The 24,839-nt window shown below is 33.4% G+C and overlaps 3 protein-coding genes across 5 annotated transcripts; 2 read left to right on the forward strand and 1 right to left on the reverse strand.

Moving 5' to 3' along the window:
- Nucleotides 1-2,056: 2,056 nt before the first annotated feature.
- On the forward strand, nt 2,057-8,966 carry LOC110905109. 2 transcript variants are annotated; one of them, XM_035983592.1, is made up of 11 exons: nt 2,057-2,260; nt 3,899-3,978; nt 4,096-4,309; nt 5,236-5,372; nt 5,452-5,496; nt 5,579-5,632; nt 6,116-6,220; nt 6,298-6,504; nt 6,678-6,763; nt 7,200-8,086; nt 8,585-8,966. In XM_035983592.1, the coding sequence occupies exons 3-11, from the start codon at nt 4,129-4,131 to the stop codon at nt 8,782-8,784; spliced, it is 1,902 nt and encodes a 633-aa protein (XP_035839485.1). In that variant the 5' UTR covers nt 2,057-2,260; nt 3,899-3,978; nt 4,096-4,128; the 3' UTR covers nt 8,785-8,966. The 2 variants fall into 2 exon arrangements, with proteins under 2 accessions (XP_035839485.1, XP_022006684.1); XM_022150992.2 differs by lacking the exon at nt 3,899-3,978.
- A 3,853-nt stretch (nt 8,967-12,819) lies between these two features.
- Nucleotides 12,820-17,040, forward strand: LOC110905108 (SKP1-like protein 20). 2 transcript variants are annotated; one of them, XM_022150990.2, is made up of 10 exons: nt 12,821-12,997; nt 13,215-13,385; nt 13,672-13,893; nt 14,727-14,918; nt 15,003-15,113; nt 15,182-15,260; nt 15,865-15,971; nt 16,061-16,206; nt 16,578-16,661; nt 16,787-17,040. In XM_022150990.2, the coding sequence occupies exons 2-9, from the start codon at nt 13,365-13,367 to the stop codon at nt 16,624-16,626; spliced, it is 927 nt and encodes a 308-aa protein (XP_022006682.1). In that variant the 5' UTR covers nt 12,821-12,997; nt 13,215-13,364; the 3' UTR covers nt 16,627-16,661; nt 16,787-17,040. The 2 variants fall into 2 exon arrangements, with proteins under 2 accessions (XP_022006683.1, XP_022006682.1); XM_022150991.2 differs by lacking the exon at nt 13,215-13,385 and having other exon boundaries at nt 12,820-12,997; nt 16,787-17,032.
- Nucleotides 17,041-18,236: 1,196 nt separating this feature from the next.
- Nucleotides 18,237-21,782, reverse strand: LOC110905106 (BAHD acyltransferase DCR). Its single transcript, XM_022150989.2, has 2 exons — nt 21,269-21,782; nt 18,237-19,365 (listed from the first exon to the last, which is right to left on the reverse strand). Exons 1-2 carry the CDS (start codon nt 21,710-21,712, stop codon nt 18,481-18,483), a joined length of 1,329 nt encoding a protein of 442 aa, XP_022006681.1. The 5' UTR covers nt 21,713-21,782; the 3' UTR covers nt 18,237-18,480.
- Between the last annotated feature and the right edge of the window lie 3,057 nt (nt 21,783-24,839).

Genomic DNA, 24,839 nt, shown 5'->3' on the forward strand with positions numbered 1-24,839 from the left:
GGTAATTCTCTTTAGGATGTGTGTGATTGATGGGGGGAGTAAAAGGGTGAGGTCTATGATTCTAGGAGATTGTGGGTAGGCGTCACCAGTGTTTTGGTGCTAGGGTAATTCTCTTGGGTGCCCCTTCCACCCTTAGCCCCACGCCACCTCACGGGGCGGTGTTCCGACGTGAAAGGGACTTTGACGTCAATTTCAAGCCGCACACCGTATGGTCTAAGATGAATGATAAGTGCACATATATCAAATATTAAGGGTGTTTATAAATCATTGAGATCTATCCAACCATTCAAATCTAAGCAAGTCGCTTTGTTCGATATCCAAACTATTTGATTTACAGTTTGGTATGTGGGGTTAACAGTTCAATTTGGAACTTGAAACCCATCATGCATACCAAACCAGCCGTCTATCTTTTATTATTTATACATACATTATTCACATATGAAATACGTAGTTATCTATATCTGCTTATACTTTATAATCATGGAACACTATTATCATTTTAATTTTTCAATACAAGTGAAGGATTTTAAAAACTAAAATATAAAAACCGGTTCACCCCGTCAAACCAACAAGTTTGGTTGACCCAACTGGTTTAGTTTTTGTTTCTTTCAATCGTAATTTGTGGTTTGACATAGAATTTTCATTAAAACAAGTGAATCCGGACCCTGAACACCTTGTTTCTAATATAATAACTATTGATCCCAAATACATGTTATTTGATGAGTTTAATATAATTTTTCACATAATTAAATAATTAAATGGCTGTAAACAAAAAGGTGTAAAATAATAAACAGTAACATACTTAACAACAATATTAATATTATTATTAAGCAATGTATTATCATATATATTTTATAATCTATACTATATAATAAAAGAAACCTGTTTTGGGACACTTGTCATTCTCTCATTTAATTGATTAAAATTATTAATAATACTAAAAATAATAATATTTAATCTATATTAATACAAATTCTTATTATTATTAATAATATTTAATCAAATTTAAAATCTAATCTAATACAATATAACCATTAAATCTTATTATTTTTTGTTTTTTAATATGTTGACAAACACCAATTTTAAAGTTAATGAAACTTTTAAGTAAAAAAGTTGATGAAACTTTCAAGTAAAAAATTAATAATTAGTTTCATATTAAATTTGTTTGTAAAGTTAATGATTAAGATTTTCGAAACTTAAAAACTCCAAACTTTCAAAAACAAAACATTAAGAGTGTATTTAAAATTTCCACACTTTCTAAAAAAATTAAGAGTTCGGCTAGCATGGAAACATATAAATACTTCAACTTATTTAAAATCGTTTAAATTCAAGATATTTATAATCGTTTGGATAAATGTTTTTGAAAAAAAAAAGACATTTATCTCAAGTATTATCTTTAATAAAAAATAAGTATTTATATTTAAGTAGGTTAAAATTTAATAGTAATTACTATTTAATTAATTTCTTGCTTAACAAATAATTTATTTATTTAATATATTTAAAATACAAGAAGAATAATAACTACGTTTATCATACTAATAAATTTATTAAAAACGACCATCCTTTTAAGATGCTACTCAAGTCTATATATTTAAATTTTAAAGTTATATAACTTAATAATTACCGATAATTTATACTTATCTAATTAATTAAATATTATTTTGTAGCTATAAGTTTATCTAATTGGCTAATTGTTATATGCCTAATCTAAATATTTCAACAATATTTTTAGAACTAATAAATTAAGACCACTGTTATTTAAATAAAAGTTGGGTTCACGTCGTAAGAAAGTCGATGATACAATTTGTTTTCTAATCGATGGTTCAAATGCTTTCGTATTTATAAACTTGACAAACAAATTTTTGTTCGGATATCAGAAAAGTGTCTTAAAATATCGTTTTATAATTGTTAAATCTTTGTTATTAACTATTTGATATTTTATTTACTTAACCCGTGTAATACACGGGGTTATAACCTAGTTATAATTATAAATCAGGCTTTTTAATACTGGAAAGGGTTCCCTGTTCTCCTTTTATATTTATTATTATTATTATTTTCTCTGTTTTTACATCTCGTTTCAATTCACCCTCTCTCAAGATTTCGCCGACTGCTTCTCTCCTTCTTCACAAGAAAGAAGCTATACATACACACACACACACACATACATACACCTTTCTCAATTTCTTCTTCGCCGCCTTTATAGCCTCTGCAAATCTCTCAGATCGCCGGCGATCTCTCACCACCTGCACCCCTAACACTGGTACGTTAAACTCTCCGCTACGTTCACGTGCTCATCACAGATCACGTTTTTCTTATTTCTAACCCTAACACATGTTCGCTATTTGATGACGTCACTTCTAGTTTGATCTGTGTTCAGAGTATCCGAATTATACTTTATTTGTTTTCTGTATGATCTGATCAATGCTTTAGCATTCTCGATTGTTTTATTCTATCGTTCTCTGTTATTATTGTCTGTGGTTTTCATAATCTTATGCGAAATTTGGAATGTGATAGATGTTTTAATTCTTTTTTGAAATGTTTTGATTATTTGAATTAGTTTATTGTAATGAGATGCCCTATTAATCTGCACCGAATTAAGTAGAAATGTAGGATCCGTCGTCGGTTAGGTTAGCGATTGGTGGTTTGGTTCAGCATTGTAATTAGGGTGTTTTTTTATTGGTTAACAATCGAAGTTGCAATATGTGCAATTGGATACGTTTACAGCTTCATCGGATGTGCATAAAACGATGTTTGGCGTGAAAGTGGTACGGAAATGATTATCTGCTTCTAGATGTAGATGGAAGGCACTTGTTTTGGGACGGTTAACGTTTTTTTTTCTTTGTAGACCACCCATTGTAGGAACTTGTCCTGCCTGCTGGTTTATGACTGTTCGGTTTTTTGACGGATGACAGTTGGGAATTTCCATTTATTTTGAGAGACGTTTCTCTTGTTATGGTTTCGTCTGTTTTGATTCTGCTCTATATTTATTCATGTTGAGTATGGAGACTTATTTAAATGTGAAAGTACTTTAGTATGCCATATCATAGTTGTTAAAAGCCATTGCCTCTTGCGCCTAGGCCCAATTTCCTAGCAAGGCGAGGCAATTGCGCCTTAAGTCAAGGCAATTGCGCTTTAATTCTCCAAGTGATGGTTCATGCGCAGGTTCCGGCGAGATTCCTAGATTCTTGAGAGTTTTCGGCCAAATTCTCTAAATTCTTGCAAGATTCTAGCTAGATTTCTACTTTTATCTAATAAAACTACTTTTCTACACTAATAAACTAGCGTTTTTATAACTTTATTTTATTTTATTTGAAGAATAGTATAATTTTCTATTATATAAAAATATTTTAAGTTTTTTTTTGTTGTACGCTTTTTTTTCTCGGGCCCGCGCTTTTTTTGCGCCTTGCGCCTAGGCCCCAGGCGAGGCCTATGCGCCTTGAGTGCGCTTAACGCCTTTAATAACTATGTGCCATATGTTAAGGTCGTTTGATGACTCGGATTTTCGAAAACGTTTCAGTGATATACTTGAACTGGTTTAGACGCTCAGGTTTCTGGACATCCGTTATTTAGTAATAGCGTTAGGTACATAGGACTTATCATTGTCAGGTTTTCTTTGTGTAAACGGCATGTATGTATATATGATGTATGTGTTACATGGAATTGTTTTGACGTATACAGGTACTGTGTTTCTGTTTTCAGGAAATATAGAAATTCATTACTGTAGAAAGTAGAAACCTTATATCACCGGCATTGCGTTTGGACTTTATTCTTGTAATTATTTAGCATATATGTAAAATGAGCCTAATTTTCTCATTTCCACCTATACTATCTGAACAGTAAATGTGCATTTATTTCATTTGGCCTTTTGGTATTGGTGTTTCTGATCATGACATGACAGGAGGATTTATTACTTCAAGAAGAAGTTAACTCCACTTTCTCTATTTATCCGCTATTTGAGTAGCTTAATCAAACTACAAAGTTAGTGAAATATAGTTAAACACTTGATACAGAAATTTAATGTTCAGTTTATCTTTTTTGTCAAGTGCATTTATGATTGACATTGCTCATGTATGATCTTGTTATTCTCTCATGCAGTCACAGTGTGGAGAAGAGTTTCTTTTAGCATAAATGCCTGTTGCGAAACTTTTGGGCACCAGTACGCCAGATGCCATGAAGTCAGATGAGGGTACCGATTCATTGGATACTTTCATCAGGCAAGCTGTTGGGAAAGAGCCTTTATTTTCGTTTTCAAGGACCGGTGACAGCCCAACCCAGTGGATACAGTTGCTTCATACCTTTGATCAGCCAGGTATTATTAATATATTCTAGAAAGAAGGATTAATTTCATATATACCCAACCAAAACCAAAACCAAAACTAAAAATATCATATATGCCCTTACAAAATAGTTAAAATATCAAATATACCCAATTTATTAAAAATAATCTTATAAATAATCATTTTACCCTTATTTTTTAACTTCAAGTTTTCATATATGCTCATCTTTCACCTTCATATTTTTACATAACACATTTTAAGCTTAAATTTATTTTTACCCATTTTTATTTTTTCCCATAAACAATAGTATTTTGTATATATAATATTTAAGCTTATTTTCCCTCTTAATAAATTAAGCTAGAAATGAGTAAATATAATGTTTGAAGTTGAAGATCATATATGATTTCAAAATTAATTATTTTGCATGGGTATATATGATATTTTGCAAGTTTGTAGGGGTATATATGAAATGAGAAAGTGTTCTGTACAAATGCCCTTATCGTACATTACGTACGCTACAATCTCAGCCGTCAGATCATCTTCCCGCATTTAAAATCGCATGTTGTTTTTTTTGTAACAATTTCACATGTGATAAATTTTGATGAAATCGCATGTTGTTTTTTGTAACAATTTCGCATGTGATAATTTTGATGAAATAGCATGTTGGTTTTTTGTAACAATTTCGCATGTGATAATTTTGATGAAATAGCATGTTGGTTTTTTGTAACAATTTCGCATGTGGTAATTTTGATGAAATCGCATGTTAAAAAACCAACATGCGAAATTGTTACAAAAAAACAACATGCGATTTTCAATGCGGGAAGATGATCTGACGGCTGAGATTGTAGCGTACGTAATGTACAATAAGTGCATTTGTACGTTAACCTAACCCTATATGAAATTGCCCCTAAAAAGAAATTTTGTCATAAGCTGACGACGGGTCCCTCTTTATGTACAGATCTCCCTGGTTGGCCTTTGCTGGCTCCTATGAAGGTTCAGTTGCAGAAGTGTGATAAGTGTTCACGTGAGTTCTGCTCAACTATCAATTATCGGAGACATATAAGAGTGCATCGCCGGTCCATGAACTTTCATAAGGTTCCATTGTCTTACTTCAATTTACGAACTAATATGTCTACTCTCTTTCTAACTAACACTTTCTTTCTTCATTGTTTAGGAGCCTCAGAAGTACAGGGATTTACTAGGAGCATTTTGGGATAAGGTAAACTTTCATTGCTGTATAAAGGCTTGAAGATGTATTTATTTTCCCGCTTTCACTTTGCTCATCGGTGCGTCTTATGCAGCTCAATGATGACGAAGCTAAGGATATCATGTCTTTCAAGGATGTTACGCTTGAGGTATTTGACTTTGAAGTTGCCCCTAGTTATAACGTTGAATATTGTAGTTTGAGCTAGAGGTGTACAAATCGGTTTTTTTCAAAAACCGGTTTCGGTTATTAACCGGTTTCGGTTTTTTCACCCAAAATAAAAACCAGTTTTTTTTATAACCGGTTCCGGTTACTAACCGGTTTTTGAGGTCCAAAACAATAACCGGTTGGGACCGGTTTTTAACCGGTTTTTCCCAAAAAAAAAAACGGGTTTTTACCGGTTTTAACCGGTTTTTTAATAACCGGTTCGGTTAATAACCGGTTTTTGAAGTCAAGAATAGTAACCGGTATAAAAACCAGCGGTTAAAAAAACCGGTTAAAAAAAAACCGGTTATGAAAAAACCGGTTTCGTTTTTTTTTCCGGTTTCGGTTCTAAAACCAGTTTTGTTTATAAGTTTTCATTAAAGTAACAGGACCATTTTGGTTTTATGAATTAACCTCTGTGTCCATTTAGGAAGTTCCAGGGTCTTCTATAGTAAAGAATATTGCAGCTAATTTACGGAAGCCAATTTTTCTATCTCTTCCACAAGTATATGTGAAGGCTGGCTCTGCACTAGTGGTAAAACGTGCTTTATGTTTTTTTCAACATCTTATTGAATGCTTTTACTCGGTTTTTATACGTTTTTAATATTGCAGGATATTATTCAAGGTAGATCATCCATGCTGCGAGTTTCATCCCAGGAATTATTCAGTGTCCTTGATGATGCTAGTGAGAGAACGTTCCTATGTGCTGGAACAGCGGAATCATTGAAAAAATACGTCTTCGACGGGGAAGCTGGGAAAATCGGGCTTGAGATGAAAAACTTAATTGCTTGCACAAGTTTTCTTGTTGAACAAAAATTGGTACGTTTTTTTCAATTCTCATTTATCAAGATATGGTCCAAAATGTTTCTTCGAATTTGTCTAGCGGGTAGATTGAGTTTTATACAAGTTTGTTTGTTTGTTTACTGCAACACGCAAAAACAGTCGTATGTCTTCACTGTAATAAACATTTCCATATGTTTGAATGTTGTTAGGTGAAGGCATGGCTTGCAGACAAAGATGCCGAAGCATTGAAATGCCAGAAGCTGCTTGTAGAGGAAGAGGAAGCTGCTCAGAGGAGGTTTGTGTATATATATATAGACTATATATATATTTGATAGAGTAAATTTCTGTTTTCGTCCCTGAGGTTTGGCCATTTTAACTAGTTTAGTCCAAAAATCTAATTTATAACAAAACCATCCCTAAGGTTTGCATTTCTTAACGCTTTTCATCCCTAAGGTTTGCATTTCTTAACGCTTTTCATCCCTAAGGTTTGCATTTCTTAACGCTTTTCATCCCTGAGAATTAAATGAAAAAGCACCCTTAGGGATGAAAAGCGTTAAGAAATGCAAACTTCAGGGCTGGATTTGTTATAAATTAGATTTTTGGACTAAATTAGTTAAAATTGACAAAACTCAGGGACGAAAACAGAAATTTACTCTATTTGATATTAAAACGACGTTACTGTATATTCTGTCATCTGTTCTTTAAAACACATTTTGATGATGTTGACGTAGGCAAGCTGAGCTGTTAGAAAGAAAAAGACAAAGAAAGATTCGGCAGAAAGAGCAGAGGGCAAGGGATCAGTCTAACGACATGAAGGTAGAGTTATCCACCGCGTCTGATCTATTTGAGAGCATCCCATCAGCAGAGAATTCCGGCCGTCAGATCTCTCCGGAGATCGATTCTCTCATCCCAGATGGAAACGGAAACGTAGCTTCTCCTTTTGATCTCATTCAGTTATCGAGCAATGAAGAAGCCCTCGATCATTTAGATTCTGCTGCCAATAAGTTGAATAACAGTTCACAGCATTTTATTGCTAGATGGCAGGTGCCAAAATCACAAAGAAATGGTCGCAATGGTCGTCATAATAATAATAATCAGAATGGAAATTATGTAAAGTGGGAACCGGCACACAAGCATAGGGAACAAAGGGGTAATAACGGTGGTAAAATTTGGACTAAGAAACCTAAACCCGAAAGTGGTGTAACTGTAAAATCCAGAGTAGATAGTGATGCAAATAATCAAACCGCGCAGAACGGCTGCCAGTTAATGATTGGTTCCATATCTGTTACTGTGAGGAACAGTACAACAAATCAGCCGCACGTCAACAGTTCGGTGGCTGAGTTTAAAGATAATGACAAAACGGAAAACAAGACAAAAAGTGGTCAAAATGTCGCCAACAGGGGTCAACCGACAGCTATTAGCAAAAGCCAAATGTTAGAAGAGGAGGTGACATCAACAAGAGGCGTTGACCAAAATTTGACTCGTGAGAGTTGTCAACAGTCGTTGGAAGTGAATGGAAGTGTCAGCGAGGATACCAACGTCTCAGATGTACAAGTGGAAGTTGGTGATAAGCTAACGCATTTTTCGGTTGATGCAGCAAAAGATTTTCTCTCTCAGAGTAAGCTTTATTTTACCAAGAGTAAATTACAAAAATCATCCTTTATGTATGTCACTTATTGCAAACTGTGTCCTTTATCTTCAATAATTACAGAAAACGTACTCGATGTTTACAAACTCTTGCAAGTTATGTCCTTTTGGCCTAACTCAGTTAATCTTTTGTGGTTAAATCTTACCAAATGGACCCCACATGAGAGTATTTTGGTCATTTTACTCTCATGTGGGGTCCATTAACCACAAAAATACCCTAATGTGGGGTCCGTTTGGTCAGATTTAACCACAAAAATTAACTGAGTTAGGGCTAAAGGACATAACTTGCAACGGTTTGCAAACATCGAGTACGTTTTCTGTAATTATTGAAGATAAAGGACACCGTTTGTAATAAGTGACATACATAAAGGACGATTTTTGTAATTTACTCTTTTACCAATTCTTCTTTCAATCATTTTTTTTGTTTGTGCTACATGCTTAGACATATACCGAATAATTACAAATGCAGGATGGAAAGAGGCAGTTGCAGGGGACCATGTGGAATTGGTTCTAACAACAGCACCTGAACCATCGGTGCAACTTGATCATGCAGAATCGGGTCCTTCAAAAGGTCAAGCTGATTCATCGGTTCATGCAAATGCTAAACCCAAGTTTAGGAACAAAAGTATGAAGACCAAGTACATTCCAAAACAGAGACCCGTTTACTAGGACTTGAATTTTTTCGTAGGTTCGTTTTTATTATTATACCCAATGAAAAATCAGTGATGTGTAGTTTGATCAACTTGAGACTGTTTGTCTACACTGTTATTAGCCAGAGGTACCTGTTTTACCGGTGGGTTTTATCTTTGAGAAAGATTTTACAAAAAAGAGGAAAAAGTGATGTTCTCATAGTTTTGATGTTTCGCTTCTGGTGTGCTCTTTTTTGTTGGTTTAGCTACTGGCTAATGCTGATTTTGGGGCACCGTCGTTGCAATAAGCTTTCGAGTCATTTTATCAGCATTTTTTTTATAGCAATGGCTGCGTTTCTTCCATCTTTAAGCCTCTATTTTTACAGATTTTGTGTTTTGTTTGCCTTGTAAGCGTTAGTTGACCGGCCAGTTGTAACTTTAAACAGGGTTTATCTATTTAAAGTGCTATTTCCTATCGACCAAAACCTAACAAGCTCGCTACCAGAACCTATTATGCAACCTCCACCTTACGACCTAGTGACTATCATTCTAAGTTGATAATCAAACAACTGAATTTGGTATTAAACTCGGGGGCTGTTTGGCAACTTCTGAATGGTTAAGTGCTGAACTAGTAATAAGTGTGAACCATTAAGAGCCAGTATAATTCTTAACCGTTTAGAAGCAAATGTCTGACCAATTCACAGATTACAGGTCTTAACTATTCTGCTTAACCATTTAAAGGCAAATGTCTGAACCATTTAGACATCTACTCGCGAAACAAACAGTCTGAACTATTAAATGATGAACCAGTAAAAGATTTGAACCGTTAAAAGCTCAATTAAGAGCTAAAAAGTCATAATACCAAAATTACAAGCCTCACTATGATTTTTTTTTTTGTGCATTTAGTAAGACTACACGGTATGGGGGTCGTCCCCCTACCGTTTTGGTCCGGCGCCCATCCACACACCGTTCCGCCCCCCTCCGTCAGCGTCGAGTCCGTCTCCTTTGAGACGTTGGGGACGATCCACAAGAAGACAAAAACCTACCCTCTCACACACACTTATAAATACAATATATACATATACATTTTAGGTCCATCCCCCATTTCCATACCTCCATCCTCTTTGCCCCATCCTCACACCCATCCTACGTGGATCCTACGTGGCGGATCATCCTCCAAGGGAGGACCATCACCATACCGCATAGCCTAATCCTTTGTCAATTCATTTGTTTATCACGAAATGAAAAACAATTTAAAAATTGAATATACTTGATTAATAATAGAAAGTAGGAATGAACGTGGTACCGGTACGACAGTACCTAAAGTAGGGATGAGTGTGGTACCGAAAGTGGTGGTACCGAAAATCACTAAAAGTGGGTACTGGTACCGAAAATGTTTGGTAGGGTACCGGTATTTGAAGGTAAAAATCGGTATTCTACCGGTACCAAAAACTCCAAAAAGTGGGTGCCGAATCAGTATTAAAATAATTAAATACGGGATATTCAGTACTGGTACACAATACCAAATGCTCATACCTAACAAGTGTAACATGCATTATTATAATAAAAATACATAATAAGTATGTTCATAAATCTTGTGAACTAGAATTACCACCCGCCACAATGCGGCGGGGATTCGTTAGTTATATATCATATTAGATGAAAGTCAAATGTTTCTTACATGACCGTGAACCTGTGTGTAAAACATAAAAAAGAACAATTAAGTTGATCTCTAACCCGTGCGTTGCGACAAACTTATCAAACATGGGAAAATAGACGCGCTGTGACAGGTCTGTCAAACTGGAAAAAATAGATGACTAAACGTTGAACCCCACACGCACGTTACGGCGTGTTAACTCAAAAATTTAGATTGGAACATTAAACGGAAAACTTGCGAAAATATTGAGGTTAAATTGCAAATGATGAAAAGCTTTGGGTTAAAAGTAAAAAAAATCAAAGGAGTTAAATTACAAAAGATAGAAACTTTTGAATTATAAGTGAAAAATCAAACTAATCAAAGGGTTTAAATTATCAAAGAATGAAACTTTAGACTCAAATTGCCAAAGATTAAAACTTTAGGGTTAGAAAGGAAAAATCCAAATTTTTTTGAAAAACTCACAAAACCAATAGTACAACTACCCTATGCACATAAATGTTGCTTATTTATAGTTTATAATTTATAATTATAATTACTTTTTAAGCTATGTTTTAATAATCCACCAAAGTTGATCAAAATTTGAAACTACAAAAATCACTCAGTTTTCCATGTATTCCCATTGTTACGAATTCTTTATAAATGTTAAAATCAAGTCAGGAAACCCGTCAAGTTGATTAATGAAGAAGCGTTCATATGGATAAAGAATAGATCCAAATTTCATGTTTTAAACTGGGACTTAATTGAAGCTGTTATGTAACGTGATGAATAAAAGTGTGTTGTTCTGTAATATAAAGTATAATATAATAAAAGTGTGTTATTCAAAGAAATGTTAAAATCAAGTGACATAATTGAAGTATTCATGTAACGCGATTACTAATAGTGATTACTCTTTAAATCTATACTATATAATAAAAGAAACCTGTTTTGGGACACTTGTCATTCTCTCATTTAATTGATTAAAATTTAATCCTCAATTCAAATAATAATAATATCTAATATTATTACTATTATTTATTTGTTTAAAAACATATAAAAGCAAATACCCTGCCTGAATATCGTAGAAGAAGAAGAATAAGGCAGTTGAATTGTTTCAAAAGTTTGGGACTTTGTCAGGAATAGTCCCTGTGATTTTAAGTAAATTTAAAACAGACATAAAACTTCACGAAGACTTATAAGAACAAGTTTATTAATGTGAGTATTAATATTATTATTATTTATCTGTTTAAAAACATATAAAATCAATCAAATATATGATTATAGATTAACTAATAAGTGATACACGTATTAGTAATTAAAAATTATATTAAAATAAAATATCTAATTTTCTATTTTCCTAAGGAAAAATTAAAAACAACTTATCTTAAATTAACAATTTTAAATTTGAAGATAATATTTTGTTAGAAGATGAAAGGCTTCTATTTCACATTCAAAGTAGCATGAGATTTAATATTAATTTATTATTTAATTAATATAAGATAACTATAAGAAAGAGACGGGAAAATAGAAAATTAGATAGTTCCAATGAATGACACATGTCACACATTGGTTTACTTATCTCTTTAGTTTCATAGTTAATCCTAAATTAAAAAAAAATAAAAAATAATCCTGAAATCTCAATAACAACTTTCCAAATCTTCAAATAATACATTTTATGTTACATCTTTTTTTGAAACATTGAGTGTCTTTGTAATTTACATCCTTTCTAACTTTTATTGATCATTAAATTTTAAAGTAATGTAATACGTAAATACAATAATACGTATTATATAATCTATAAATTTTTTTATTATTTTCAGTGACAGTTTGATTACATGTTTCTCTGATAAATTTTATAATATTATCATACATCATCTTTATATTAGTTTATTTATGTCAATTTGGTATATAAATGTCTCGCTCTTTGGTTTGCAAAAAAAAATATTTATTAAATAGTTTAAATTGTTCAACCCGTGTAACACACGGCGGGTTGAATAAATGTAATATTGTTTACCAAATAATAAAAAAAGTTATATTTTTAAAAACCCCCGTGTATTACATGAGTTGAATAAATATGATTTTATTATTTGGTATATAAAATTCATTTATTCAACCCGTGTAATACACGGGGTTATAACCTAGTTTAACATAAAATAAGAGATAGTTGTGTATAAAAAGTCACCAAGTAACAGCCTTATATTTATTAGTTTTATAACTTAAATATACTGATAATTTTTAAAAAGTCACCAAGTAACAGCCTTATATTTATTAGTTTTATAATTTAAATATACTGATAATTTTATAAAAAATCACTCAATAACATTTGACAGAACCTTAAACAATCATAAATATACTGATAATTTTATAAAAAATCACTCAATAAAACATTTGACATAACCTTAAACAATCAAATGTCCACAGCCGCCAGCCACATCCTTTGCAAACTTACTCGACACCTGCACAACACGTTAAAGCCCATCATTTCATACCAATAAAAGAAAAGGGGCAAAAAAAAAAAAAACCCTAGCTGCAATTTTAACTTCCCCAATTTTCATTATTCAAATCCTTCATCCGCATACCACCTTCTTCTCCAGATTAACCCCAAAAATCACAATTCAAGGTATGTATACATTAATTATTATAATAAAAACTCACAGCTCATCTGTTTCGAGTAATTTCAATTCACTTGTTTATGCCCTAATCGATTCACATTGTGCGATTTCGTCTGTACGTAGGGATTGTTATGATTATACGTTGATGAAAGTCGATTAAGATTCATATATTTTTTAATCACATGCTCAAGAATTGATTCTTACATTTTTTTTAATAAATTTTAGGTATAAAAAGTCTAATAGTTTGAACAGAGTGGCTAGGTCTGAAAGTGATGATGACATGGCAGCTAATGTTATCCTGTTACATTAAAACTGAAGTCAAAAGAACCAAGTTATTCACATAGTTCAGCAGAGGATTATTTCAGATAGTCAAATATGTCTTTGGTCAAACCAGAGGTATGCTCAATATGTCTTCGGTTAGGTATCGGTACGGTACGGTATCGGTATTATACCGATACCGACCCTCAAAATACGGTATTATACCGATACCTAACCGACATGTTTCGGTATCGGTATCGGTACCTAGTTTGGGTGAAATTCGGGATCGGTATTAGGCGGTATCGGTATCGGTTCGGTATCGGATACCGATATGCTCATCCCTGGTGTGTTATGTGGTTGTGAAGGTTTTTTTTTTTTTTTTGTTATGATTGTTAATGTTTTGTTTGCGGTTTTATCGATAAAGATGAAGTCTTTTGTTTGGCTCGAAACTGCGGATGGTTTAATTCAACAAGTAGAGGAAGAAGTTGCGATGTTTTGTCCGATGATATGTAGAGAAGTTATTCATAAAAGCATGGGATCATCCAAAAACCATGCTATAAAACTTCCTGAAAGAGTTACTCCTGCTGTCTTAGGTTTAATACTTGATTATTGTCGGTTTCATCAAGTAGCGGGGCGCTCCAATAAGGTATGTTCAACCTCTGGTTTCTCTCATTAGTAGGGCTGCAAACGAACCAAACGTTCGGCGAACAGTTCGTGAACCGTTCGGCGGGAAGTTCGTTTGTGTTCGTTCGTTTACTAAACAAACGAACACGAACAAGAAATTTCGTTCGTTTAGTTAAATGAACAAACATGAACAGAGGTCGTGTTCGTGAACGTTCGGTAACATGTTCGTTTGTGTTTGATACTTCATTAGTGTTTTTAGTTTTTATATTTATTTAAATATCTAATAAGCGTCGGTGTATTATATATTCTGTTCATGAACGATTGTTTGTGTTCATTTGTTTCCATTTGTGTTCATGAACATTAGTTTGTGCTCATTTGTGTTCGTCAACGTTCGTTGCCTAAAATTAACAAACAAACTCAAACGAACACGAACAAGTTCATTTCCTTAACAAACGAACACGAACATTCGAGCCTGATTATCCCTAAACCCAATGTGAGTTTTTCATTTTGATTTGCTACCCAGTGTTCGTGAACGGTTCGCGAACACATATATTTCTTAACAAACGAACACGAACAAGGTGTTGTTCGTGTTCGTTCGGTTCGTTTGCAGCCCTACTCTTTAGTATTTTTTTTGCTAGTTCTACCTATTTTAGCTCATTAGTAGTATAATTAATAATGTGACATTTACTGTCGCACAGTAGTGGGTAGAATTTGCCGTTCTAACAAAAACACGTGCTTGCAACGGAGGAAATTTGTCTTTTAGTTTTTTAATATTACATTCTCATTTCTTTGCGCTTTTTAATAATTAAAGGTTAAATGTTGACAATGGGTAATACGGCAAACATGTTTCTACAGGAACGTAAAACTTTCGATGAAAAGTTCATACGGCTGGATGCGAACAAGTTATGCGACTTAGTATCTGCTGCGGATAGTCTCCAGCTAAGGCCATTGGTTGATCTTACTAGCTGTGCAATTGCTAGGATGATTTCAGGCAAAACTGCAGAGGAAATACGTGAGACATTTCATATTGCCGATGATCTTACAGAGGTATGTGTATTTGATAAAATTATGTTCCGACAGAAATGATAACATACAGTTTTACCAAGTTTAATAGGGATTTGTTTATTGCAGGAAGAGAAGTTGGAACCTATAAAAATTAAAACCGATGATTCACGTGTCCGTCTTTTGAATAGGTTGTATGCAAGAAAGAGAAAACAGTTGAAAGCAAGAGAAAAATCAAAGGTGAAATGATTACTTTTGACGTTCTCTTGTCTCTAATGTACATGTATTAATACAATAGTATGTTACAGGATGTTGAAGTTGAAGAGGAGCGCGTTGAAGATCGGTCTGTTGATGATCTCTTGTCATTCATAAACAGTGGGGATGAAGGTTGGTTGTTTTTACATGCATCTTCTGTTCAGTTTTCCATCTGATATTATTACTTAATTTCAACCAATTGTGGTTAAATCCTCTTCTGTATGAAACGTAGTTGTTAAAAGCCATCGCCTCTTGCGCCTAGGCCCATTTTTCAGGCGAGGCGAGGCGAGTCAGTTGCGCTTTAAGTCGAAGAAATTGCGCTTTAATTCTCCAGGTGATGGTTTAGGCGCACATTCCGGAGAGATTCCTAGATTCCAGAGAGTTTCCGGCCAAATTCTCTAAATTCCGACAAGATTCTAGCCAGATTTCTTTTTTTATCTAAGGAAAACTACTTTTTTACACTAAAACACTAATATTTTAGAACTTTTTGACTAAATAGATGATATAAAGTGTTATATAATAGATTTTGGTTATTTTATTTAAAGAATAGTATTCTTTTTCTAATACATAATATATTTTAATTTTTTTTCATTATGCGCCTTATTTTTCTCAGGCCCTCGCTTTTTTTGCGCTTTGCGCCTAGGCCGCAGGCAAGACCTATGCGCCTTGAGTACGCCTAGCGCCTTTAGTAACTATGGTATGAAATACCTACAAATAAATCTTCTGTTGCTTTCAGATTCCAAAGGCGTTAAGCTTGCCAAGAACAAAAAAAAAAATCGTAGGAAAAAGAACCTTCGCAAGGACCCTTCTCCCAACATTGAGAACAAGAATCCGTCGTATAAGGTTGATTGCTAGTTCTGAATTTGGATGTACATAGATTTTAGACTTCAATAATTTTTTTTTTTTTTTACTTTTTATTTGATACAATCTAGGAAATGGATAGTCTTTCTTCTTCCCATAATAGTGAGATTGAAGATCTGCCTAATCAAAGTATAAGCTTAAAGTTTCTTGGATATGTTTCTACCGAGTCTGATTTTGATGACGGATTGGATCCTGCACTTAAGGAACAACTTGATAGGTTTGTTTACGTATTTATAAAATAAGGGGCTGTTTGTTTACCTCTTAATGAGGCTCTTAATGGTTCATCACTTAATGGTTCAGACTGTTTGGTTCACGAGCAGATGTCTGAATGGTTCAGACATTTGCCTCTGAATGGTTAAGATTTATACAGAGTCTGAATGGTTAAGACCTCTAATTTGAATTGGTCAGACATTTGCCTTTAAACGGTTAATCATTATACAGGCTCTTAATGGTTCAGACCTCTTACTGGTTCAGCACTTAACCATTCAGATGTTGTCAAACAGCCTCTAAATGAATGAATATTTATGGAAAAGCTCATTTTTGTTTCAATTCTTTTAAAATACCTTGTGAAATTGATTTCTGGTGCAGGGAAGTAGAGGATTTTGCTCAAAGACTAAACTCTGTTTGGTCAAAATAGGATCATTACACCATTATCTAGGGATATATAAACAGGTATATATATTTATTCAACTCACATTATGGTATATATATAAAGTTTTACTTAGTTTAATATCCAAACTTGAAACTAGAGCGTTAACGTTAACATTACTTAACCATCCAATTTTATCTTGTGACAGGCGTGGACGAGAAGTGGGGCCCGTCATTTCTCATAATGCAGCATGGTCTTCTACTATTGTAGGGATGCTCTTATTAGGTGACATAGCAAGTTAAGAGGCTAGATTATGTAGGCATGTAAGCAAAAGTTATATGCCTTATTGAACTCAGTAGAGGATAGTTGGAGCTCTAATATAACTTTTGAACTTTCATGATTTTTGCCTTGTTCATTATATGACTTTTGGTTTATTTTTATTCGTTTATTTTTATTGACTTACATTTATTTCGGTTGTGGATGGGTGACCGCTGGCTATTTGGCACAAGCAAAATGCGTTTTGAGACGTGTGGCAGGGCCTAATACTAAGTTCAAAAACTATAATGAAAATGAGGCAGGAGCTATTTGCTAGACCACATATATTGTTAATGATTTATAAATTCATAAAATTATATAGAAGATTACATACAGTCAAATTGAAAATCATAAAATTATATAGAAGATTATATACAGTCAAATGGTCTTGTTTTGAAATATGATCATTTTGCCATCTCTTCACAAAATCATATCTAGGTCTTTGTTAACATGTGCAGCAGTGGATAGAGATGTTTGAAAGTTTATGTAAACTATGAACTTATGGACCATTTTTCAACAGGATGTCCATGTGTTGAGGTTACGGATGGCATATGAACCTGAACCTGACATGCGAACGACAAAAAAGGTTAAAGATTGAAATTATTGTAACTCAATGGGGTGAAGGTTTAGAAATTAGAATAAACTATTTAAAATGACCAGACACATGGACGAATGCCGAACTTAATTCTTAAAATAATATTTATCTTTCAAAAGTTTTGAGTGGAATTAGTAATAGTTCTATTTACTTTAACTCATAATATAACTTAATAAATTATGAACCAAAGAATGGTAGTACCAAAATAAAGTACGAAAATAGCTTAACATATGGAAAGCGGAGATGGATAGGATTCCTAGGTTATCGGCTTTGAGTAGGAGGAACGTGAGTGTGGGTTCTGTGACTTGTAGGCTTTGTGCCAAACACGACGAAGCCACCGGCCACATGCTCACATCATGATATTTTGCATCAGGTATATGGCACCTCGTACGCAATTAGAGTGGTGTTAAGCTGATATTCTTATTTTTTAGTTCGTGACCTCTTACAGTCTTACTGCATAAGCAACCTAATTTGGGACGGCGGAAGAACAAATTATTTCAAAGTATTATTTTCATGACTTGGTGTATCTGGAAGGCTAGAATGATCATGTATTCTCCAACAACACGGGTTTATTTTGAAGGCCACAAAGGACTTTAAATTGCCTATGTATTTTTGGATAAAAAATAAATCTCCGTGTAAGGCTGTCATAGAAAAATTGGTATAATTTCTCGTAATCTTTGTTTGCTGTTTTGTTCTAGCCACTTGATAGTTTGCGTTAATGAAATTTGCCACTATAAAAAAGGAAAAAAAAAAAAAAAAAGCTTAACATTAAATCAAATAATAGAAGAGATAATTTGAATACAAACTTAACCACACACTAAAACTAATATAAAACTAAAAAAACATAGTTCATCCCCAAACAAGCAAACACAACCTACATACACAACCAAAACAACACACCAAATAGCTTTAGTACTATAATCAAACCAAACCAAACCAACTTATTATTATTATTATTATTATTATTCATGAAATCAATCTTTGATTCCAATTTACTCTTCAATTACTAGAAACTCCTTATCCTTCTCAAGATTTTCCATTGCACCTGCCTCCAAACTAATCTCCACATCAATCCCCCTTCCACCCTCCTTAGCCGGATACAAATAAACCATCCCATCAAACCGGTTATTCGCCCCGCTCCGAACACTTTCCGGTTTACCAAACCCGAAATCCACATCATACACTTTAAACCTAGGGGAACTTCCAACCGCCACACAGTTCACACCGGCATCCTTATACTGAAATATGATCGGATTACTCTCCCACTCCTTGTTTCGCGCCTCAATCGCCTGAGCATCGTGCGACTCAATCGCTTTCTGGATCAACGCCGCCGCGAATTCCGGCGGATTTGCTTGCAACAGTCCGGCAGCGGTAACGGTGAAAATCGCCTGAATTAGGTTACCGAAGTAGCTTTCCGGCATCGGAGGATCCACTCGTTTCCGGCAATCGGCGAACACGGTGAACACAGTGTAGTCCTCCGGTGCCAGCTGGCGAGCGCGTGTAACCGCGTGCCAGATGTGTGTGGATAACGATTGGAAAGTGGAGAACGGTTTGGTGGATTCGTTTGCTGGATTGGCGTTGACTTCAGCTTTGATTTTGTCGATTGAGGATTCTGAGAATTTGAAGATTTTTTCTTTTAGTGGTGGTGGCTTTGTGGCGGTTGCTCCGTCGCCGTTTTGTTGCTCCGGTGGGGTTAGGTCGAGCTTCACGCGCGTGTTACGCGCTTGGGTCCGGTCTAGGAAAGGTTGAATGGATATGGATTTGGATCCGGTGCAAATTTCGGCCCATGAACTCATGAAGTGCCACGTGGATGTACCGTCTAAGATTGCGTGGTTGAACGCGCAGCCCATTGCAAGCCCATCTTTGAGCTTTGTTAGCTGTATAGTAATTAAAGCCGAAAATGTTAGTAGAAGAAAGTAGTTGTAAATTAATACTTACAATAATAATATATCAGTAGTTAGTAGAAGAAAGTAGTTGTAAATTAATACTTGCAATAATAATATATTAATAGAAAAACATAGATAAATGTATAGTTAGTAAACAGATTCATAATTTGTAAAAATATTGATTTTTTTTTGAAAAAAAATTACAAAACTAGTCATTGATACACCCTCTTTCAAAACTAATCACCTCATTTGTCTTTGGAACAACCTTTCAAGCACGGAATGCGTCTTTAAAGTTCTTTCCCATACGTCTGGGGCTTCTCCCATGTGTCTTTCACGCCACGTGTCCGTTTTTTATTGGGTTTCAGTGACGTCGCTCCGAAGATGCATTCCGTGCTTAAAAGGTCGCTCCAAAGACGCGTAAGGTGGCTAGTTTTGAAAGAGGGTATGATCAATGGCTAGTTTTGCAATTTACCTCTTTTTTTACATTAAAGATTAACTATTTGTGCATTCTCATTAAAATGCAAAAACAACAAATTACAAAAAAAAAATTGGGAGGTAAATGGGCAAAAAGTCGTGTCGCAACACCCTTTTGAATTGCAAAACCGATCCTACTAAAGACGAATCAACTCTTAAGGGTCGAGAAATTACTACTTATTAAATTAACAAATAAATAATATTAAAATAAAATAAAATAGTTTTTTAGTAATTAAAGGTTGTTACAATTAATTTAAGGCATAGTTTGTATGTGTCAGAGGTCAAAATACTCATTTATTGCAATATATTTGTATTTAATGAAAATAAATCTAATTGTTTAGGAATTTTATAACTGGTAACCAGAAATCCTAATCATTGTAAGCTTTTATAGATAGAATTCAGAAATCCAAATCATTCACTTTTTCTTAAGTTTTCAGGGATATTACACGTAAAAACGAAAAAAAAAAAAAAAACTATACAACTGGATAGATATATTTTAGCAAACAGTAGAATGATTTTCTGAAATTTTTAATTGTCTAATGTGCGTGATTAGTAACAGATTAAAAAGGTACCCAAAATGAAGGGTTTTATTATATTTCATATGTTGATTTTTTCAAAAACAAGGACTAAAAGTAAGAGGCAAATTTGTTTCTTTTTAACAAAAAAATGACTATGCCATTCATATAGGATTGCAGGGAACTAGCAAAATACCCGAACAAGAAACTAATTAAAAAAACCTACAATAATCCTTACCGATATAAAAACAAATTTTATGACAGGAATACATATATTTGGACCATATGAGACTATTCATTGCAAACCGGTTTATATTTAATGAGCCACATTTAATATGCATCTTTCACTCCCACCAACCTTCATTAAAAAACAAATACTAATAATACAAAAAGAAATGCATTCAATTTCTTTTAATGAAATTTAATCGAGTATTTAATATAATGGTTGTTTATGTTGATAACTTGATATCATGTTGACCACATGTGTGTTCAATTAAAAGATAAATAGACACGGGACAGGATAATTTTTATATATATCTATGAAAATTTATAAATATTATTTACTCAACTCAAAAACTAATAATGTTAAAAAATAACTAAAAAAATAATATATAAATTTTAAATACTTAAAACTTTCATATTTATCTTATTCATTGAAATATAATTTTGTATGTGATCATTTCACCCTTTACACTATATCATCTTATCATAATATATTTTATTATATTATTCTCTTTTACAATTTACACTAAACACTTTTGTAAAATAATGATCACCCAACGATTTCTTTTCTCATTTATGTTTTTTTTAAATAAAACTTTTAAAACAACCTCCGACTCAAACGGTTAAAAGATCAAACAAAAACAACACCCCCGATCCAAACGTGCAAAGAAAATAGAAAGTACCTGAATTGACAAAAGCGGACGATGAAGGCCTTCAAAGTTCAAAACTTCATTATAAGGTAACAACTCCTTGAGCTTTGCGGTTCCTTCTTCTTTCAACAAATCGGCGGTTTCGGCGTCTTCTACGGTGGCAGTCACCACCTCCACCCCGTCCATATCATCATCATACACCACCTTAAACACTCCATCATTATCTTTATCTAACTTTCCGGCCAATTGATAAAACTCTTCCAATACAACCTTCAACCCATCTTTCAATTTCTCCACAATGCTCTCAAACTCCTCCACTCCACCTTTATAGATCAACAACTTTTGGTTGTAGTAGAAGGCTATGTAAGGAAGATCAAATGTCACCAATTGACATTCTTTTCTTCCTAGTGGCTTTTGAGGCTTCACATGAGTTTTGCTTAGGATTTCTACTTTCAAATGCTTCTCCTCCGTTGCCATTCTTTGATCAACGATAGAGAGCAAGGTTTTTTTTTAGAAAAAAAAGAAAGTTGTGTGTTGAAAAGGGTTTTGAGTGAGGTGGTACTTATAACTCATTTGGGTGTGGTTGAAATTGCATTAATGACCTTCATAGGTGTAGTTGTGACCATTTATTACCCTCTACCATTGCAACTACGGTATGGATGGAAGTTATGAGTAAAAGAAGGATGGTTCTTTTATATCAATTAATTAAAAATCCATTTTTCATTAGAGAGAAAACAACCTAAACAATGTAAAAGAACCGGGTGATATCATAAAATCAAAATAGTCATGAAACAAATTCTTCAATTATACTAAATTATTAAACTTGTTTAAAGGGTCATGCATATTAATGTTATGGCCCCGAGATCTATGAACGTGATTTTTTTAAAAAACTTAGTTTTGTTGTTTAAAAAAAAGGTAACGACTTACGACGCAGCTTGTTGCCCATTTACCATCTATCTCGATGGAAATTAATGAGATATAAGTCGATTACTATCACAATATATAACTTCCTACGTGAATGCTATGTGCATAATGTTTTGTTATTGTGGTGTTCTTTTATGATTTGGAACACTGGCAACTTTATCAAATTTGAACGTTTAAAATACAATTATATACTCTCTTATACAACAACAACAACAATAATATACGTGTTAATATTATTTTTCATTAAAACATCATTCGTCATATGTTGACCAAATTTAGAGGTAAAAGTTATATCATTAAAACATCATTCATCATATGTTGACCAAATTCAGAGGTAAAAGTTATATTTAAAGAAAAAAAATACAATAGTAAAGGATCATATGCAAGGCATAAGATTTGTACAAAGCGTACGCGATCAAGAGAGGAGGACAAGTGTTCTTTGCCTTTAAGGGCAATTTAGTCATTTCTTACATAAACAATTTTTCCAATTGATTTTCAAACGGTTATAACTCTTTCATACATTAAGATTTTTTTTCAAAAAAAAAAAAAAAACACCGTATTAACGGGCACTTTATTCTCTTTAATTCAAACACCTCATTGCTATAGTTTAATTAAAAAAATTACAGGATTTTGAATACCCATTAGTTCATTATGTGATTTTGTGATTACGTAATTTTGAATACTCATCTCATGACTACGTGATTTTGAATACACATTACGTGATTACACATTCAACATACTCACATATGCTTTACCTTATTTGAGGCTGGCTTCTGTACAAGACAAGAGTCTTGTACGAAGCATACGTGAGTATGTGAGCCATTTATCTTCCAAGATCAATGGCTCAAAGCAATCCAGTGACATTTTTGTAAATATGGGATTCAAACCATTGAAGAAACAAATAGCAAAAGGGTATTCTGGTCATTTATCACTTGAACTCTTTCCCCCCTTAATTTTCAAACAGCTATAACTTTTTCATACGTTAGTATTTTTTTAACAAAATTACACCATATTAACGAGAATTTCATCCTCTTTAATTAGAGCGGTATATTGTTATGGTTTTCTTAATTGTTTTTACATGATTTTGAATACTCATCACGTGAATTTGAAAACCCAACATGACTACGTGATTACGTGATTTTATTATATTATGTGAAACTCACTAAGTGATTACGTAATTACGTAACAATAGCTGACTATGTATTATTACGTCACTACGTGATTTTGAATACTCATTTTGTGATTACGTGATTTCATTATAGTATTTTATATGAGACTACACCGAGTGATTACGTATAAACAAAAACATCTAATTCATAATATTTCATATGAAATACCAAATATTTCAAGTCCAGTCATGTATTAAGGATAAATTATATACAAAAGAATAACCAAATCAGCTATAATAACCACATAATGTCGTATATTAGAGATTTAATCACGTAATAAAAACATAAACAATCAAGTTCTTATTATTAAATGTGTAATTACGTAATAAGCATAATTGTAATAACATCAGTTATAACAAATCATGTTGAATTTATACTGAACGTGTAATCACGTAATGATTTATGTTGAATTTGTAATCACGTAATAGGTATTCAAAATCACGTAGTCATATGCCGGGTATTCAAAATCACGTGATGAACTAACGGGTATTCAAAATCCTGTAAATTTTTTCTAAGAAAACTATAGCAATTGAGTGCTCGAATTAAAGAAAATGAAATGTTCGTTAATACGGTGTGATTTAAAAAAAAAAAGAAATATTAACGTATGAAAGAGTTATAGTCGTTTAAAAGTCAAAGAGAAAAGTTGTTTATGCGAGAAATAACTAAATTGCTCTTCAAAGCACTTTTTATAAATCTTATGTCTTGTATATGATCTTTACCTATTAGTATAAGTTTCGTTGCTTTAAAATGCATTTGAATCATTAAAATATAAAAAAGTAACAATATTGTTATCCATTTTTTATTTAATCATGCACTTGCACACAAATGGAGTATCGCTTGTTCTTATCTTGACTTTACGTTCTTTTTCACTAATTTTGGTCACTTGTAAAGTCGTGGGGTTTTTAATTAAAAGCGACACATAAACACTGAAAATTAATTGCTTGAAAAAGTGGTTAAATCTTCCTTTTAAGTTTCTTGCCGTTGCTATTCTTCTCCAACTAGTTTACTCTCGTACCTATTTATTTAACCGGAAAGAAACTCATGTGTAAAATCACTCTGTACGGGGTATGCCCAAGGTCGACTCCTCGATCACCGTGAGACCATACCCCCTGATGCGCGGGAACCGGATGAAATCCGTAAACCCTCACCTCCTTCAGGTTTGAACCCGAGATATAAAACCTAGATTCGTGCCTTCACCCAGATGTCCGTCGAAAATGACCCAGTGGGAATCGTAAATTTATTATCCTATTAAAGCCAAGGTTCGAACCCGGGATTAAACCATCTCATACCTATTGAAATCGTTAATTTATTATTGGGTAAAATTATCCTACAGAGTCTCCTAAATCTAAGAAGTTTACAAAAACACAATGAATCACAAAATATTACACAATGTCGAGCAAATATAACACAATGCCGGAAAATATAACACAATGTTGAGAAAAAAAACAATGAGTCGCAAAAAAGACGCAGTGATACAAATATAGAAAAGACACAATGGTGTAAACAAAAAT

This window comes from Helianthus annuus, chromosome 14 (genome assembly GCF_002127325.2).
Source record: "Helianthus annuus cultivar XRQ/B chromosome 14, HanXRQr2.0-SUNRISE, whole genome shotgun sequence".
In the NCBI taxonomy this organism is placed as follows: domain Eukaryota; kingdom Viridiplantae; phylum Streptophyta; class Magnoliopsida; order Asterales; family Asteraceae; genus Helianthus; species Helianthus annuus.